At 56.9% G+C, this 18607-nt stretch overlaps 1 protein-coding gene and 1 long non-coding RNA gene across 2 annotated transcripts in view; both read left to right on the top strand.

The window, feature by feature from the left end:
* Positions 1-354: 354 nt before the first annotated feature.
* On the top strand, positions 355-3809 carry LOC148217978 (uncharacterized). The gene is made up of 6 exons (XR_015800600.1): positions 355-473; positions 2492-2530; positions 2642-2668; positions 3387-3422; positions 3539-3574; positions 3744-3809. It is a non-coding gene; the product is annotated as an uncharacterized LOC148217978 (long non-coding RNA).
* A 104-nt stretch (positions 3810-3913) lies between these two features.
* The window catches only part of LOC148217977 (uncharacterized), a 74991-nt gene continuing 60297 nt past the window's right edge, over positions 3914-18607 (top strand). Inside the window, exon 1 of the mRNA XM_088158023.1 lies at positions 3914-3946. Within this exon, the coding sequence (XP_088014149.1) occupies positions 3914-3946 (33 nt within the window). The remainder of the gene's footprint in view (positions 3947-18607) is intronic.

Here is an 18607-nt window from a genome sequence, read left to right as displayed (position 1 = left end):
GTGGAAGAAATCCCAAGGACAGGATGACAGGAAAATCAGAAATTTCCCAGGGTGCTCACAGTCCTGCCCAGGGAGAGGAAGGAACCAGTCCAGGACAGATCAGCTGCACCTCAGACCCCCTGATCACTTCTCTAACCCATCTCTCCATCATACACCAAAATGGGAAGTTGGGAATTTTCCATGTTCTAGTGAGCTGCTGATACGGAAACAGGAACACGTAGGTGCAGAGTTCATGAACCCACAGCTGGGAACATCTGGAATGGCCCCTTAGGTGTCCAGGGACTGGAAATGTCCCTGGGCCCCTCCAGGATCAACACTCCTCAACTCTCCAACAAAGGAGGCACAAAGCATCAACAGGCAAAAGGAAAATCTTCCAGGTCACTGCTGGCTCTGCAGGAAAATCCAATGCAAACAGTCAAGTCAGGTGCCTGAAGGATTTTCTGACCTGTGCCACAACAGGTCCCTTCTGTGAGGTCAGTGTCCCGTGAGGAGGGAACATGTCCTGGAAATGTCACGGAATGTCAGTGGAGAATGGAGGCACTGGCAGCTCGTGGCAGCCCTGGCAGGGACTGTCACTGATCTGTGTCCTCGGGGTGACCCTGACAGGGGCCTCTGAGCTGGGACAGCAGCGCAGGACCCTGGGCTGGGAAGGTCAGCCCCAGCTCAGGGCCAGCGCTGGGAGCAGGGCAGGACAGGGCAGGGCCATCCCTGGGGCCAGGGGAGCTGCGGGAGCTGTGTCCCAGTGCCAGCCCGGTCTGGAGCCACAGCCCTGCTGGGCACAGAGCCCCTGGGAGCCGATGGCTGGGCCAGCTCAGCACAGCGGGCTTGGGCTGATCCAGCAGGACACAGTGGCCGTGGCTGTGCCAGGGGCTCTGCCCGGGGATCTTCCCCTGGGGGCCTGGAGCAGTCTGGGGCTGCAGGGACAGGAATGGGCTGGAGCCGGGCACTGCCACCACCCCAGCACTGCCACAAGGCCAGCCCCGGTGTCCCAGTGCCACCATTGCCCAGTGCTCCCCAGGGCACCTGCAGGGACTGGAGATCCCGGTCCCCCAGCTGCTGCTATGGCCCCTGACCCCGCTGTGCTCCCCCTGCCCCTTCTCCCTGATCCCGGGGTGCTGCTGCCCCAGGAAGAGGGGTCAGTGCAGCCCCAATGAGCCCAGGGGCTGCAGTGGGAACAGGGACAATCCTGCTCTGACACTCCAGGTTTGGGGCTGGGCTCAGCTCCGGGGTGTCCTGCAAGGAACGCTCTGGGAGGGGAGGGGTCCCGGGAGATGGGGGGTGTGGGGCTGGGGGCTGTTGGAGGATGGATTGTGTTGGAGTGGGGGTGTCCCCACAGGGTCCCCAGCTGCCTTTGGATCCCTGCCTGCCCCCCTCGGCCCCCCGGGTGCCCGGTCCCCTCCAGGGGCAGCTGCCCCGTGCAGGAAGCTGCAGGGATGCGGGGAGCGGGGCTGGATCCGTGCCACAGGCGGGATGGACTCTGTGCCAGGGCTGGGCTTGTGGCCAGGGCTGGGGGCTGTGCCAAGCCGGGCTTTGGCCTGGGGGCTGTCAGGGAGGGCGCAGGGAGGAGTCCCGGCAGGGATAAAGGTGCTCCTGCCCTGCTGCAGCCTCAGCCAGCGCTGCCCAGTGCGAGAGGAAGATGAAGGTGGCTGTGCTCAGCGTGGCCCTGCTCTTCTCCATCCTGCTGTGCCTCCCGGCACAGAGCGAGGTGAGGCTCCAAAGCCACGGGCTGGGCTCAGGTCTGAGGGCTCTTCCCAATGCAGGGGCTCCGCCGGGCTCCCCGGCCCCGGGCCGTGCCGCTTTCTCCTCGCCACCATTGCCTCTGTCCTTCCCCTTGCCGCAATTCAACTCCCGCTGCCAGAGCCCGGCTTCCCCACGGATGCTCGGACCCGGCTCCTCCCTGCGAGGGCCCCAGAGCTTTCTTGTGCTGCTATCCCCAAATTCCGTCCTTTTGGGCCTCCCCATCCCATCCCATCCCATCCCATCCCATCCCATCCCATCCCATCCCATCCCATCCCATCCCATCCCATCCATTCCCATTCCAATCCCATCCCATCCCATCCCATCCTCTTGATCCCCTCGGGCATCTCCCCAGCATCTCCTCTGTTGCCCACACAAGAACAAAGGCCAATCCCAAACTAGGCTGAAGTGGGACCAAGAGGTCCAAACCCATTTAAGTACAGACTAGGCTGAACTCGGCCAAACTGGGATGAACTGTTCCAGTCCCAAGCCAGGCTGAGCTGGCACAAACTGGGAAATGCCTCCCCCTCTGCCCCTGGTCCCCTCAAACCCCCAGATGATTCCCAGGGTCTTCTTTCCAATCTTTGCCCTCAGTTCATTGCCTTCCACCCTGCAGTGATGTTCCCAAATCCCCTGGCACCCCCTGCTCAGAGCAGAGGACAGCCATGGGTGGGAGGTGGGGGGCTGGGGACTCCTGTGTCCCCCCAGCCCCTCAAGGGCCAATCCTGACCAACCTTTTGCTCTCCTTGCCCAGGCCACCTCTGATGGCAGTGGTGGAGCTCTATGTGCTGGGGTAAGTCCTGGAGCTGGGTTCACCATTGTGGGAATTGGGGGGAAGTTTGGTCACCCCCAATCTTTACTAGGACTGGGGACACCCCAGTGACATCTCATGCTCTCTCCACAGCGAGTTGGTGGCATTGCTTTTGGCAAGGTGAGTACCCCGAGTTCTTCTGCTGAACCAGGCCCTCCCCTCTCATGGCCATGACCCTCCAGGCCATCCCAGTGCACCCCAGTGCGTGCCTGTACATCCCAGAGCTTCCCAAGGCTGCCCCTTCCCCAGGGTCCCCATTGTATTCCCACCCATCTCAGTGCACCCCAGGCACCCCAAAGATCCCCATGCCCAGTCCACTTCCTCTCCTCTTTCCCTCCACTCCCTTCCCTTTCTCATTCTCCATGACAGTATCCCCAAATCCCCCTCCTGGACTCCCAAAGCCCCTCCCAAACCCAACAATTTTGGTCCTCTGCACCTGCTTTCCCCTCCCCCCACCCACCTCCCACTTCAGCCCCCATGTCCCCCCACTGGAATTCCTGCCTCCCCACCTGCATTCCCCCATTCCCATCCCTTCAGCACCCCCAGCCCCATCCCCTGGGTCCCCAAGTTCCCCCAGTTCAGTGTCTTTGGGGCCCTCACATCCCACTCCATCCCCTCCTCCTTGGAGGTCCCAAGTTCCCCTCGCTCTCCTCGTCTCCATCCCCACCGTGGTCCCTGCAGGAACAGGGATCGGGTGAAACTGCCTGGAGTGGGACTGCGGGGAGCAGAAGGGATTTTCCCCCTCAGATTGGGGGCAGCCACAGGGCGTGGGGACACCTGTGACCCGCTGAGTCCCACAGGGGCCATTCCAGACTAAACCTTTGCTCTCCATCTGCAGGTAGTCATAGGAGGAGCTGCAGGTGGATGCATTGTGGTAAGTCCTGGAATTGGGGCACCAGTGTGGGAACTGGGGGCCAGTTGGGTCCCCCCGTGCCCTGCTGGGACTGGGGACACCCCAGTGACCAGTGACATCTCCCCATCTCTCTGCAGAAGAAGAACGGCGTCCAACGAGTGAAGAGGTCTGAGGTGGGTACCCGCAGTTCTGTTGGGCCCAGAGCTTCCCCTGTCCTGGTCATCACCCCCCAGTGCACCCCAGCACACCCCACTGTGCCCCAGTACACCCCAGCCTGCCCCAGTATCTCCCAACCAGCCCCAGTATCCCCCAGTGTGGCTCTAACCCCCCCTTTCTCCCCAGCCCCTCGTGGCTGAGCAGGTGGAGCTTCTGCGGGAGTGATGCCCGGCTGCCCCTCTGGATGCCCTGGTGAGAAATCTTGGGGGTTCTCCAGCCCCACAAAAGATCCTCGGGGACCAGGGCAGAGCCTTGAGCCCTGTGGGGTGGGCAGAGCTTGGGAAAGTCATAGGGACATGGAGGGGGCCGTCCCTGATCCATATGCTGGGGTTCGGTGGACAGAGCTGTCCCCAAGGCTTTCCTTGCACTGGGGGGCTCTAGGGACATCCAGTGTCCCTGTGGGAGCAGCAAGGGCTCTGGGAGGTTTTGGGATATTCCAGGGTGAGGGGCTCTGGGAGCCCCATGGATGTCAGGAGCCAAGTCCAGTCCCAGGTGTATCCGGGGCTCCAAATCCCTTCTCCTGCTGCAGGTCCCTGCAAAGAGAGGGGTGGGAACAAGGTCCCTCCCGTGTCCCAGTGGACACGGGTGTCACGACTTGGGCTTTGCCTTTCAGGTCTGGAACTGGTGATGACACCCAGGGCCTGTCCCCCTCCAGCAGCATGAGGAGATGATCATCTCTGGATAATCCCCCTGATCCCCTGGGAGCCCTGGGAATTTCCCTGGAATAATCAATAAACCCCTTCAGCAAAACAACTCTGTGTATGCACGTGTGCCTGTTCTCATGTCTGTGCGTGTGTTCCCCTGTCCATGTGTGTGTTCCTACATCCCTGTGTGTTCCTGTGTCTCTGTGTGTTATCTCCATGTGTGTTCCCATGTCCGTGTTCCGTGTCCCTGTGTGTTCTGTGGCCCTTGTTCAACCCTGCGAGTCTCCAGTCCCTCCCCCACCATGACCAGAGTGACTCCAGGGGCTCCCAGGGGTCACTGTCTCCCCCCCCCACCACTGTGTGCCCTGGGCAGGGCAGGCTGGGACACCCTGGAATGTCCCCCTGGAGCTGGGAGGGACGAGGGGCACCCAGAGCAGCCTCTGGAGCCCCCAGGGTTTGGGGCACAGAGGGAAACAGGTTCTGCCCAGGGCTCTGGGAGCCCCATCCCCAGGGAGCACAGGCTGGGCTCGGGGCAGGAGAAGATCATGGCCAGGAGCCTGGAGCCCTGGCTCCTCTGCTCCGTCTGGGAGTGACAGAGCTTCCCTGGCCAAGGATCAGCACTCGTGGCTTCATGGCTCTTGGCAATGAGGGGGTTAAGGTCACTTGAAGAATCTTGGGCTGTTCAGATCCCATCCTTGAGGTGCCTCTGCCCAAATTCAGGGGCAAATGGGACCAAAGTCAATAGTCTGGAATTTACTGAACAATAAAATGCCAGGGAGAGAAAGGAGGAAGGGCAGGAAGAGAGGGAGAAGGGAAGGAGAGAGATCAATCAGAAGGTCAGCACCACCCATGGATCCAGCAGTGTCCTGTTGGTCCTTCTTCCCCTGGAGCTTTTGGGTGGTGGGGGGTCCTGAGGTCATTCTGAACTTCTCCCTGTTTATCCATTTTAGCAAACTCAGGAATCAGTGCTCATGGGCTACACCCCTCTCTAATGCCATTGGTTTAACGATTCCCTGGCCTTGGGTGCTGATGATTCCAGGCTCAGGCTGACTCTTCTGTTCAGCTGGAGGTTTCTGGGCTTGGTGGTGGCCATGGATCAGTGGTCACCATCTGCCCCTCTGGAATTCCCTTTGACCCAGTCACAGCTGATTCCAGCACCAGTGCTGGGTTGGATTTCCTTGTCCACCACCAGGGTCCATTCTGATCCCCCAGCTTTGTTTACCTCCCCCAAGGTCCAAGATGGCCTGAGGACAATTGTCCCACCTGGATCTTACCTTAGGGAGCTCCATTCTGTGCTTGTCTCTTGGCAAAATCCCCCTGTGGGGACAGTGTTTGGGATGGGCAACTGCTGCTCCTTAGTCCCAACACCAGTGGAGCCTCCCCAGCCCCCAGGAGTCCTGCCTGGGTGTCCCCAAGGTGTCCCCTAAGTGTTCCAGCCCAGTGACCCCCTGGTGACCCCCTCCAGCCCCACTTCATGCAGCTCCCAGAGCACAGCGAGGTCTTTGAGGCTCTGGACTGTGACATCTTTGAGGCTCCAGAGCCGATGGCGCTGCCAGTGCTGGTCCCCATCGAGATGTGAAATGCCCTCAATAAGGAGCAGGGGTGGCCTTCATCATCACCATCATCTTCATCACCACAACCACCCACATCATCAGCCTTATCCCCTGCAACATCATCATCTTCATCTTCATCACCCACACTGCCATCATCATCTCCCAATACCATCAACCTCCATCATCATCACCACAACACCAACAGCCCCATCTTCATCATCACCTTCATCTTCATCACCCACACCCTTGACACCATCACCTGACACTGCTCACACCATGTCCCCACAGCCCCCTGTCCCAGCATTCCCAATCCCCCTATTCCCATGGGCCCATGTCCCACCTGAACCCTGCCCTCTGCTCATGGGTCACCTCCATGGTCACCTTCACGGTCCAAGGTCACCTCCAGCTCTTCCCTGTCCCCACTCTCCCACTTCCTGTGTACCTTCGACCATCTCCAGGTGCTCTTGACCATCTCCATGCCCCCACTACCATCTCCCTGTCCCCTCCTCATGTTCCACCACCACATCCTGTTCACCTTGAACATCTCCATATCCCCCCTCATGTTCTCCCCATGTCCCCACCACCTCTCCACATTTCACTGCCCATTTCTGCATCTCAAATTCTGTATTCTTTTCTCTTCCACCTCCTCCCTGTCCCCTCCACATGTGCCACCACCATGTCCAGGTCACCTCCACGATCTCCAGGTCTCCTTGACCATCTCCTCCTGGCTACCATCCCCATCCCCATGACCCCACCACCATGTCCATGTCCTCTCCATGTCCCCAACTCCATGTCTGGGTCCTCTCTTGTCTCTGCCCCCACTGTCATCTCCATGTCCCCTCTGCTGTCCCCTCCACCATGGCTCGCCCACCTCGATCTCTTCCCTGTCTCCCCCTCGCAATGTCCCTCTGTTCCCTTTTCCCTCATCTCCATCTTCTGCCCTCAGCCCAACCTCGTCCAACCCCTCAGCCCCAGCCCCGCCCAGAGGAACACCCCTGGCACTGTCACCACACCCCTAGCACTGTCACCACACCCCTGGCACTGTCACCACACCCCTGGCACTGTCATCACACCCCTGGCACTGTCACCCCACACCCCTGGCACTGTCACCACCCCCTCTCCCTCGCCCCCGCCTTGTTTTCCCTTTCACATCCCAGTGTTCCCTCTCACAGCTACTGCGGGAACACCCCTGTCACTGTCACCTCCTGTCACCTCCATGTGTCCATCACCCTCGATGCCTCAGTAGCCCCCCCCATGTGACACTGATGGGATGTGGCAGGGTCTGAATTAGGGGGGGCAGGTTGGAGGAATCATCTGATGTCATCTGGTGTCACCCCAAGTGCCCCCCCCATCCGTGGGGCGCTACTCAAGTGTCCCCAATGCCCTCGCCACGCTCATTTGCTGTCAATAAAGGGAATTTCCCCTCCCCATCCCAAACCGCCTGCGGGTTTTTTGGGGGGTGGGGACCCCCAGGGCAGCCAATCACGGCCCAGGGTGGGGCATTGGGGCGAGGCGGGCCACGCCCCCCCAGGTAAGAACCCCCGAGCCCCAATTCGGGCTTCAGTCGCCTCCAACCCTGGACAGGTCAGTGGGGCGCCCCTCCCCCACCTGGGAGTCTCGGGAAGGGGAGGGGGGAGGGGTGGGTGATGTGGCCACTCCGGACCGGACTTTGGACCCCCCTGAGCTGGGGGGAAGGGGCAGGAGGGGGGAGAGGGACCCACATTTTGGGTGCCTATGGAGGGGCGGGACCCACATTTGATCTCCTTCCTGGACTCCCAGATCCATCCCAGGACCCCAATAACTCCCAACATCCCCCCTGCACCCAAAAATATTTTCCAAAATCCCCTTAGGACCCAAATATCCCCTCCAAGACTCTCCTAGGACCCTCAACCTCCCCCCAGGAGCCGCCCAAAATCCCCTTCCCAGGACGCAATAACCTCCCGACAAGCCCTTCCCAGGACCCCAATATCTCTTCAAGGACCCTCCTGGGACCCTCAACCCCTGCAGCAACCCCTCAACATTCCCCAAATCCTGCAAAGACCAACCCAAATTTCCCCCTCAACGCCTCAAAACCCCTCCAAACCCCCTCAACGCCCAAATATCTCCCTGAAAATCCTTCCTGGATCCCAATACCCTCTCACGGACCTTCTTAGGACGCCAACAACCCATCCCCAAGACCCCAAATCCTTCCCCACGACCCCAAATCCCTCTCCATGACCCCAAATCCCTCCCCAAGATCCCAAATCCCTCCCCACGACCCCAAATCCCCCTCCCGCAGCCCCCAAGCAGCGCCTCTGTCTCTCTGCCCAGGCTCCCCCGGACCATGTCCCGCTCGCCCCGGGCCCGCTCGCCGCCCCCCGCCCGGGGCTGGGCCCCCCCGCCCCCCCCGCACCGCCTGCGCTCCCTGGCGCGCTCCTGGCTGGACGAGGACGCGCCCTGGCCGGACGCGGCGGTGGCGACCGTGGGGGACAGCGCGACCCGAGCGCAGCTGCTCAGCAAGGCCGGGGGGCACTCGGGGGGTGTCCTGGCCGGGGCCCCCTTGGCCGAGGCCGTTTTCGGGGTGTCGGGGTGCCGGGTCACCTGGAGGGTGCCCGAGGGGGCGGCGCTGCCCCCCGGGCGGGTGTTGGTGGCCGAGGTGGAGGGTCCGGCCGCGGGGGTGCTGGCAGCGGAGAGGGTCGCCCTCAATATTTTGGGGCGCTGCAGCGGGGTGGCCTCGATGGCCGCGAGGGCTGTGGGGGTGGCCCGGGCCCAGGGCTGGGCGGGGGTCGTGGGGGGCACCCGAAAAACCACGCCCGGGTTCCGCTTGGCAGAGAAATACGCGCGGGGGTGGGGGGCGCTGACCCCCACCGGGCAGGTTTGGGGGGACTCCTCCTCCTCAAGGACAATCACCGAGCGCTGGCGGCGGCAGCGGGGGGGCTCGAGCAGGTGGGGACGCCGAACTTGGGGGGACAATTGGGAGGGGGCTTGAATTGGGGGGTTCTGGGTGTGGGGGGACTCCAGAATTTGGGCGGTAATGGCGGCAGGATCCCTGGATTTTGGGGAAACTCGGAGACTGGAGGAGCAGCACCCCAGTTTGGGGGGGAGATTGGAGGGGTAACCCTTGAATTGGTGGGTTCTGGGTTGTAGGCGTGACATCCCCAATTCTGGGGGTGTGGGGAATATGAGGTTTGGAGGTAATGGGGGGTTTTGGTGGAGGGGGTTCGCTTTGGGGGGAGTGATAGCTTGGGGTACCCCGAATTTCGAGGGTGGTGGGGAAGCACCAATATTTAAAGGGGGTACCAATTTTGGGACAGACTCTTGGGCTGGGGTATTCTGGGCGTGGACTAATGTGGGAGGACCCGTGAATTGGGGGGGCATGGGTGCGGGGGGGTCCCAATTTGGGAGGGAAACTGGGGGGTCACCCCTGAATTTGGGGAAGATCATGCGTTGAGTAACTCTGAATTTTGGTGTTTGTAGTTGGGAGAAGCCCAGCTTTGGTGGCAGCAGACAACCTTGAATTGGGGGACTCTGGGGGAGAGGACCCAAATTTGGGGATCAATGTGGGGGGGAGGGCAGTGGGGGGGGGCCCAATTTTAAGGGAATGACTGTGGGGGAGCCCCCATTTTACCCTGTCACCTACTGGGGCGTCACTCTGGGGTTCTCCCTGACCCCCCTCTTCCCCAGATGATTTTGGGGGTGCGCCGGGCCGGGGGCTTCACCCGCCGGTTGGGGGTCGAGTGCTCGAGTGCGGACGAGGCGCTGGCGGCTGCTGGGGCTGGGGCTGACATCGTCCTGCTGGACAACCTGAGCCCCCAGGTGAGCCCCCAAATCGGAGGGAGCCAATAGTGGTGGTACCCCAAGTGTGGGCTGGACCCCAAAAATGGGGGTTTGGATTCTAAAAATGGGGATAAATGCCAAAAATGGGCACAGATTTCTGAAAAAAGGTGGGTAATGCCATAGGTTTGACCTCTGCCCCCACCAGGTGAGCTTCCAAAATCTGGCAAGGGCCCCCAAGAATGGGAGGACCCTCCAGGTGTGAGCCTCGACCCCAAAAATGGGGGTCAAGACCTTTTAAAAAGAGAGGCTGACCAGTGAAATGGGTTGAACCAAAAAAAGTGGGGGTAACCACATAGATCCTGGCTCTGTTATCCCCAGCTAAGCCCCCAAAATCGAGGAGAGTGGCAAAAATGGGGGACATCCCAGGGTAAGGCTACACCAGTAAAATGGGAATCTGCTGCAAATGTGGGGCAGCCCCAAAGATACGAGGGGGAATCCCAGTTTCGGGGGAGTCAGAGGGTTGGATAATCCCAGTTCGGGAGGTTTTGGGTGAAGGGACCCTTAACTTGGGGAGTTTAGGTGGGGGGATTGTAATTTGGGGGTCAGGGGTGGGCAAATGCCTGGATTGGAGGCGTTGGATAGGAGGTCACAATTTTGGGGGGTTCTGGGTGGGGGGACAGCCATTTGGATTGGAGAGCCCAAATTTGGGGTTGTTCTGGAGGTCAGTGGTGGGTGGTGCAGTTGGGCAGATGTTGGATGGGAATCTATTTTTATTGAGTTTTTATTGGGTTTAATCAGGATAACCCTTGATTTGGAGGGGTTGGGGGTGGACACCCCAATTTTGGAGCTCAGTGGGTGGAGTGATCCCTGAATTGGGGGTTTCTTGTGGGGAGGCCCACAGTGGGCAGATTTGGGCCACTTTGGGGGGGATTCTGCACTGTGTAGCATCCAGTATACATCCCTATGTCCAGTGTACCCCCAAATTTTGGGGAGGGGGTGCTCCCTGCTAACAGGGTGTCCCCCCAGGAGCTGCACTCGGCTGCGGCGCAGGTCAAGGCTGCACATCCCGGAGTGACGGTGGAGGCCAGCGGGGGCATCGTTTTGGAGACCCTCCCCCAGTTTTTGGGGCCCCACATCGACGTGGTGTCCATGGGGTGTCTGACCCACAGTGCCCCCGCCCTGGACTTTGTGCTGCGGGTGCTGGAACCCTAAAATCCATCCCCCTGACCCTGAAAACCCAGCCTAGGACCCCAAAAATCCATCCTAGGACCCTAAAAACCTACTCTGGATCCCCAAAACTCAACCTGAGATGCCCAAATCCATCCTGGGGAGGGTGAAACCCACTGTGAAACTCCAAAATCCACCCTGGGAATCCTCTAACCCCAAAGGCCTTCCACTAAGGGGTCTGTGAAATCTGGCGCTGGGACCCACAAAATCCATCTTGCACCCCAAAATCTATCTTGGAACTGCCTAAATCAACCCTGGGACCCCAAAATTCCACCCTGAGACCCTCCAGAACCCACGCTCGGACCCCCAAATCGCCCCGGAGACCCCACAAAGCCCACCCTGTGGATCACAAATCTCCATCCTGGGCTACTCCCACTCACCTCCCCCCTCTAAGGTGGACCCAAAAATCCACCCTGAGGTCTCCCCATCCCCGTTTCATCTTTGTACCCCCAAATAAACCCCTACCTCACCTCCCCCACTTGTCCCCCCAGTTTTTTCAGGGGTCCAAACTCCAGGTGGGGGGAGGGTCCAGACCCAGTTTGAGGATTCCAGACCCCAGTTTGAGAGGCCCAGGTGCCAGGGTGGAGAGCTGAGACCTCAGTGTGAGGATCCCAGATCACGCTGGAGGGCTGCAGATCCCAGTTTGGGGGTACCAGATCTCAGTTTAAGACTCCCAGACCCAGTTTAAAGAACCCAGATTACAGTTTGAGGGCCCCTGACCCCAGTTTAGGAGTCCAGTACCTGAACCCCCAATCTGAGGGACCCAAACCCCAGTTTAGGGGTATCAGATCTCAATGTGAGGGTCCCAGACCCACCAGCAGCACACCTGGCAGCACCATAACACTGGGAATTAGGATCAGAGGAGAAGTCCTGCTGTAAATCACAAAATCAGGGTCTAATTCCTGGCCTGATCCCAACCCACCCCATCACACCTGTGTGCCCACCTGCCCACAGGTACCTTTGGGATGTCTTAAAAGAAATTTGAAAAGCAATTATTTAAAACTTAAAAACCTAACTTTATTTACAAAACTATAGTTGGCTTGCCAGCCATAATCCTTAGGACAAAGTGATCTCCAGGCTCAGGGACGCCTGTGTGACCCTTCAGACTTAAAGTGCTGCCCCAGTCTGGGGCTGGGGTTGGATCCAGCCACACCCAGAGCCTTCTCTGAGAAGAACCCTGGGAAGTCAAGGAGTCCTTTCTGCACCTTGTGAATCAGCAGGAGGGTGTCCCTGATCAGTCGAGCCTGAATGTCCCACTCTGGGCACAACAGGCCCCCAGCTCAGCAGTGCCAGCACCACAGAGCTCGCAGGGACTGTCCCGGTGTCCGCTGCTCCTTCGGCTCCTCAGGATCGAGCTGCTCTGAGCTGCCAGACAAGGCGTGAGTTCACACCCATCTTTCTGCAAGGCCTGAAGTTCTGTGACCAAAACAGAGCCGAGATGAGTTCCCGTGTTTGTAGAGACCCCCCCACTCTCCCAGCCCTCACTGCCCACTCCCCACTGAAATCCAGAGCAGGCAGCTCCTCGCTCTGGTCCTGGGGATGTCACACGATGGTCCCTGGGCACAGAGCTCTGTCAGCCCCTGCTGTTCCCCAGCACGATCCCAAACAACCAGGGACCACCAGTAGCCTGGATGTGGCACTGGGCAAGGGCTGCGGGGGACAGGGGCTGCCCAAAGAGGGACCCCGGGCTGGGGCTCATGAACCTGATGGTCCAGTCTTGCACACATTGCTGAGGGTCCCTCAGGTACTGCAGGCTCTGATGAAGGTGCTGCTCAGCCCTGCTGCTGTCCTTTTCCATCTGCAGGGACCATAAAGATGTGGCATTGTCACACATCTTCCAGGTGGCTGGAGCAGCCCCTCCTGGCAGCAGCCCCATTACCAAGAGCCCTCCTCCCTCCCACTGGGTGCAGGAAGGGGAGATGGGACTGGAGGAGAGCCCCTGGGGCTCTGTTCTTGAGCCAGGAGCAAGGATGCAGCTCCAGGCTGTGGGGTCTCTTCCCCAGGCCCAGCTGCAGAGCCCACGGCCCAGCACAGTCCCTGGGGCACATCCTCACCAAGCAGTCAGCCATCCTCCACGTCTGCCCTGTCTTCACCACGTGCTTCAGCTCCTTCCACTTGAGGAGCTCTGCGATAGCAAGGACGGCATTCCTGGAGGCCTGTGGGACAGCAGGAACTGGGAGATGGCTCCAGGGCCTGGGAAAGTTGACCTGGGGTGACTCTGCCTTTAGGGAGCTGCCAAAACATCCGGGAATGGCCCCCAGGTACAGGGATTGAGGCCCAAATGCCTGCTCTCCAACACCTTTGGGGACACACCTGTCCACACCTCGGTGTCTTGGCCTGGTGCTGAGCCCTGCTGGAGTGGGCAGGGCAGGTGCTGGCAATGCCAACTTGGCTCTGCAGGGACCCTTCCCTGGGCTGTGCTTGGGGAATGCTGCCCAAGGCCTGGAGCCCCAGGGGGGGTCAGCCACCCCTCTCCGTGTCAGTGCTCAGCCTTGGCAGCAGTGCCTGGCCCACCCTGGGGGCCTCGTCATTCATGGGGAGGATGAGCAGGGCCAGGACACTGCACGCAGTTCTTCATCCACTTCTTCCCCTTCCCCAGCCCTGCCCTCAGCAGCCTCTGAAGGAGCACATGCAGCGCTCCCACACCCAGCTTTCCTCCTGGAAGGAACGAGGAAAGGTGAGCTTCAGGAGCAGCAGCTCCCTGCCCATAGTGATGTGAAAAACGAGGTTCACTTTCCTGGTAAATTATACAAGGTTTAATTAAAAAAAAAAAAAAAAAGACAAATAGGAGACTAAGACAGTAAAGCAAAGGGTTAATGTGGCTGGGTGCTGGGCATTCAGCCAAGGGCACACACTCAGAAAACACTTCCTTAAATGCATCAATCTGTTGCATATTCATTGACCTTCATTATTCAAAATCATCAACCCCAATCTGCAAATCAACTTTTTTTGTAGCCATCCTGTCCTGCTCCCCATCAATAAATTCCTTTCCTGGAGTTCTGGTTATCTTCATCCATATAGGATAATCTAATGTCTTGGTTTAATTTGAATTTTTGAATTTCCCAGCCAACACACCAAATAATGTTATAGTTTTGAGTTGCCAATTTAAATATACTCATTTTCTGTTGTGAGACAGAACCAGGAGCAAAAGAACAAGTCAGGCCTAAAACTTAAAAGGGTATAAAAAACTTTATGAACTACACAAAGAAAGAAAAGCAAATTCAGAATAAGATCTTCAGACCACTCTTTCCTCCTGCTGGGGGTTGAATTGTTCCCTTTTCTCTCTGTGGAATTTTTCCCATTGTTATGCTGAGTATTTGTGGCTACACCTTAGTAGCAATAGTTTTCTCTTGCAGGGGGGTGGGGGGATGGGGGGAGACCGGAAAAGGAAAAGGTGGGAGAGGGGTCTGGGGGGGGACTCTGCTCTCTCACTTCACCCGTGGAGTGAGAGGAGGATGCCCCGTGCTCGGATCTGGCATCTCCCCTGCCATCCCAGCGCTGAGATCCACGCTCCCTGCCTTTGGACATCGCTCTGCTGCTCTCCCACCTCACCCTGCTACCTCCGGACACTCTGCTGAGCACCACGACCGACACCGTGAGGGGGGAGTCACTCCCCCATCCCTCTCACCCCTGGGCTGCTGCCGCCATCACTCCAGCCCCTCTTCAACTGCGCAGGACCTGCCCTGCCCCCAGCACCGGTAACTGAGCACAGGGAGAGAGGGCTTTGGCCAAAGGGACTGGAACTGAGCTATACTGTTCTGTTCTGTTGTCAGTTTTTATAGCTGTTGTTGTTTCAGCTATTTTGCCTTGTTAGATCTCAGTAAAGAACTGTTATTTCTATCCCCATATCTTCTGCCTGACAGGCTCTGATTTGAAACTAAAATAATTAGAAGGGAGGGGTTGCACTCTGCATCTCAGGAAAGGGGTTCTTCCCTTTCCTTAGAAAATACCTGTCTTTCAAACCAAGACAAGGTGACACTGGCCTGATGCCAGGCACCCACCAGAACCACTCTGACCCTACCCCTCGAGCTGCAAGGGAAGAGAAAGTTTAACCAGTAGCTCCAGGAGCAGATTAAGACAGGACGAGCAAACACACCAAACAGCAAAACGGATGTCACAGACATAGCCTGGGCCCAGCAAGGGAATTTATTACCAACCAAATCGTAGCAATAGAAGGAAAAGAGACAGAAATCTCTCAAACCCCTTCCCCATCACCCAACGGGGATAACCAGGAACACAGATCACCAGGGCTCTGCCCAACGGGGGTCACTGGGGATCATCCAACACTGATCCTCCCATGGGGGATGAAGCTGGAACAGATCACAAAGCTCTTCCCACACTTGGGCACTCACTGGGCTTCCCTCAGTGGTGACTCCGTTGGTGTTTGGTCAAGTGAGAGCTCTGTGAGAAGCTCTTCCCACACTTGGGACACTCGTAGGGCCTCTCCCCAGTGTGGATGCGCCGGTGCCTGATGAGGGTGAAGTTGCGGTTGAATCCCTTCCCGCAGTCGGGGCAGCGGAAGGGCCTCTCCTCTGTGTGAATCCGCTCATGTAGGAGGAGATTGGAGCTGGTGTGAAACCTCTTCCCACACTTGGGACACTCGTAGGGCCTCTCCCCAGTGTGGATGCGCTGGTGTTTTCTCAGGTCAGAGCTCCATCCAAAGCTCTTCCCACATTCCAAGCAGGTGTAGGGCCGTTCCCCTGTGTGGATCACCTGGTGCTGGATCAGGTTGGAGCTGTTCCTGAAGCCCTTCCCACATTCCCCACACTCGTAGGGCTTCTCCCCAGTGTGGATCCTCTGGTGTAGGATCAGCTGGGACCTGTAGTTGAAACCCTTCCCACATTCCAAGCACTTGTGGGGCTTCTCCCCTCCAGGAGGCTTCTCCACCAGCTCTGAGCTCTGCCTGGATCTCCGGCCGCCTTCCCGGCTCAGGGAGGGTCTTTCCTCCTCGCAGCTCCCTGGGCTGGGTTTGCAGCCCCTCCTCGTGCGAGATCTCCAGGGCTTTTCTGCCTCCTCCATCCTCACACACCTGGGGAATGAAAATTCCTGGTTTAGGGGGAAATAACAAGAAGAGAGCTCCATAAACTGGGTGTTCCTCCTTGCCCAAGTTCATCTCTGGAAGTCATTGAGCATCATGTGTCTGTAATAACCTCCCAAACACCAAGATTCCCACCCAAAATCCTCCAAACTTTAACACACGGATCAAAAACACCCCAAATATCAAGATTCAGCCAAAATCGCCTCCAAAATTGTGCTGGTTTGAAAGCAAAACCAGTGAGAGACTCCAAGTCAGAAATACAATTCTATAGGAAAAAAGATAAGAGAAAAATAATACATGAAATAGTAGAAAAGAAAACAACTGACAGAATCAGAATACAACCTGACACCCCGCTAGTTAGGGTGGTGGTAGCAGTCCTGATGAAGTGGTCTTGTTGTAGTAGTGATCCTGTAGAAAGGTCTGGTAGCTCTTGTCCTCTGGAAACCAGTGGGTAAGGGCTGCCTTGGTGTTCTCAATCTCAGATTTTATCTAGGTAGGAAAGCTTGGCTCCTCCCCCTGGCTGGAGCATCTCCCAATGGGATGATGGAATTTTATCAGTCATGCAGTGGCACTCAATGGCCCATTAACAGAAGATATCTTCCTGGAGGAAGGATGGGTTGTGGAAAAGATAAAGAACATTGCCCCACCTGGTTTTAACAGATGGCCCATTAGCAGAGGATATCTCCCACAGAGATAAGGATCACTGCTCTACCTGTTTTTTTCCACCACTCTTTGTTCTTTTGTTTCTTCCCAGGACCTCTGACTGGTTACTTCATGTTTGCTGCTGATTTCCTCTCCCTTTTGAAGATGAAAATGGTAAAAGTGTCTTTGACCTGCCTTGCTGGATATTGTGAAGAGGAACAGTCATCTACTGCAAGTGGAAGTGTCACAGGTGGAGCAGAGTTCTGTGAGTGCTGTATCAAACCAGACCTCGTCAGAGCTGCCAGAACAACTGGTCCATGCTGCCCTTCACTGCTCTGCCTGTTCCCCACTGTTTCATGCCAGAGTAATTTAACTGCTGTTAATTGGGTGTGTGTTTCACTCGAGCCAGTCCAGCAGAACCAGCAGAAAGCAGCCCCAGAATGAATGGGGCTCTGCAGAGGAGCCCCAGACTATTCATCAGCCTGCCCGCAGAACTGGCTCCAACTCTGAACCCTTGTGACCACACTCTGAAGAAGACACACTTCTGATATTTCTGAGGCACTTATGACTGAGGCACTGCACGTGCTTGTGCAGGTAAGAATCCCCAAGTTGTTTCTGTCAGGAAAATGAATCCACAAACACCAGAGGTTTATGTCCAAAAAGGAGACAGAGGAGTCCTTTTTGCTTTATTCGAATAAAGGGAGAGGCCATGGGACATTCCCCTGGCATCTCTCAAATTTTTGGAGAACACAGCCTCCTTTTTATCCTATTTTCCCGGCCGCATTTCCCTCTCTCTTTCCCCATTGGCTTAGGTACTTGAGAGGCACAGACTTCCCGGAACGCCTGATACCTGAAATTCCCCTCTAATGTATAACCCTCCCTTTTCATTTTTAATTCTTATAGAATTCATAGTTTTCCCCCCCGTTGCTTCTTTCATCTTTCGATATCCAATTTCATTTATCAGCAGCCTTACAGTTTGTTTGTAAAGGCAAATATCTCTTTCCATTCATCAATCAGTGGAATCCATCCCATTGTTTCTTTTATCTCTCAGTGCTAGCCTTATCTACAGGCAGATCCAGAGCTCATTTGTAAAGATAAATTCAACATTCCTCTCAGCCCAGAGGAGAATCTAGCACAAAATATTCTCCCTGTGTACTGCACGACAAAAAATATTCAGGGGAAAATACAGTGGCAGCTGAGGCTTGTGGAACTCCCAGAATACTGAGCCTGCAGAGGAGGCAAACAGCCCTGGCAGTGCCTGAGGGGACTTCTCCTCACAGACTCCTCCCAAAGTGTGTCACTTCAGCACGGGAAGGCTTTCAAACCTTTGCCTGTCCTTCCTCCTGTGATAAAATTTAAGGCTCCTCCTGAGAAAATACTGAGTTACGAACAATTCTCCATTCCTCAACAAAGCTACTCAGGTGTTCAACTTAAGAAAGACCAAAACAAAAGGTATTCAGTAATTTCCCATCAAGGCCTATTTGCAGAGAAACTCCATCATATGGGACCGAATATTTATTAACACCAGTTCACTCAAAAGAAACCCAACCTAAGCAGCGTTTTAAACGAACTTGAATTCTTTTTCCTCACATATCAACTGGACTGGTTTGTTCCTTTTTTGTCCTAGAGAGAATATTAGAACGATTTGCTCTTGACAGGACTCCTTGGGTGGCCCCCAGCCCTGGCTCCTCACCACGCCTTGCCTGGGCTGTTAACGCAGCCTGTCAGCACCACCTGACTTTGGCAGCCTGTTCAGACCTCGGGCACGGCTGGTGCCACGGTCCCCTCTGGTGCCACGGTCCCCTCTGGCTCCTGGCGTGTCCCTGCTGCTGGAGGAGCCCTGCTCGTGCTGCTGCCTGCGTTCAACAACCCCGGTCCTGCTCCCCAGGCAAAGAGAGACCAAAATCACTGCTTTGGGCAGCTCGTTTGAACGAGTTGAACACTTACTCATCTCTAGCACAGACCTCTTAACACCCACACACCAACACCTGGAAGTCACCTCATCTACAGAAGTGAGGAAGTCTGAGAGAACAGAAGGTCGACGTTCAAGCACATTTGTGGGGCACATATTGAGAAAGTAAGAAAATTACAGCCTGAATAATATTCCAGGCAGGAGCTTTTCAGCTCTGT

This window comes from Sturnus vulgaris, unplaced genomic scaffold (assembly GCF_052056855.1).
Source record: "Sturnus vulgaris isolate bStuVul1 unplaced genomic scaffold, bStuVul1.hap1 Scaffold_195, whole genome shotgun sequence".
Lineage (NCBI taxonomy): Eukaryota > Metazoa > Chordata > Aves > Passeriformes > Sturnidae > Sturnus > Sturnus vulgaris.
Note: the sequence above shows the minus strand (reverse complement) of the source record. Positions and strands in the feature narration are given on the sequence as shown.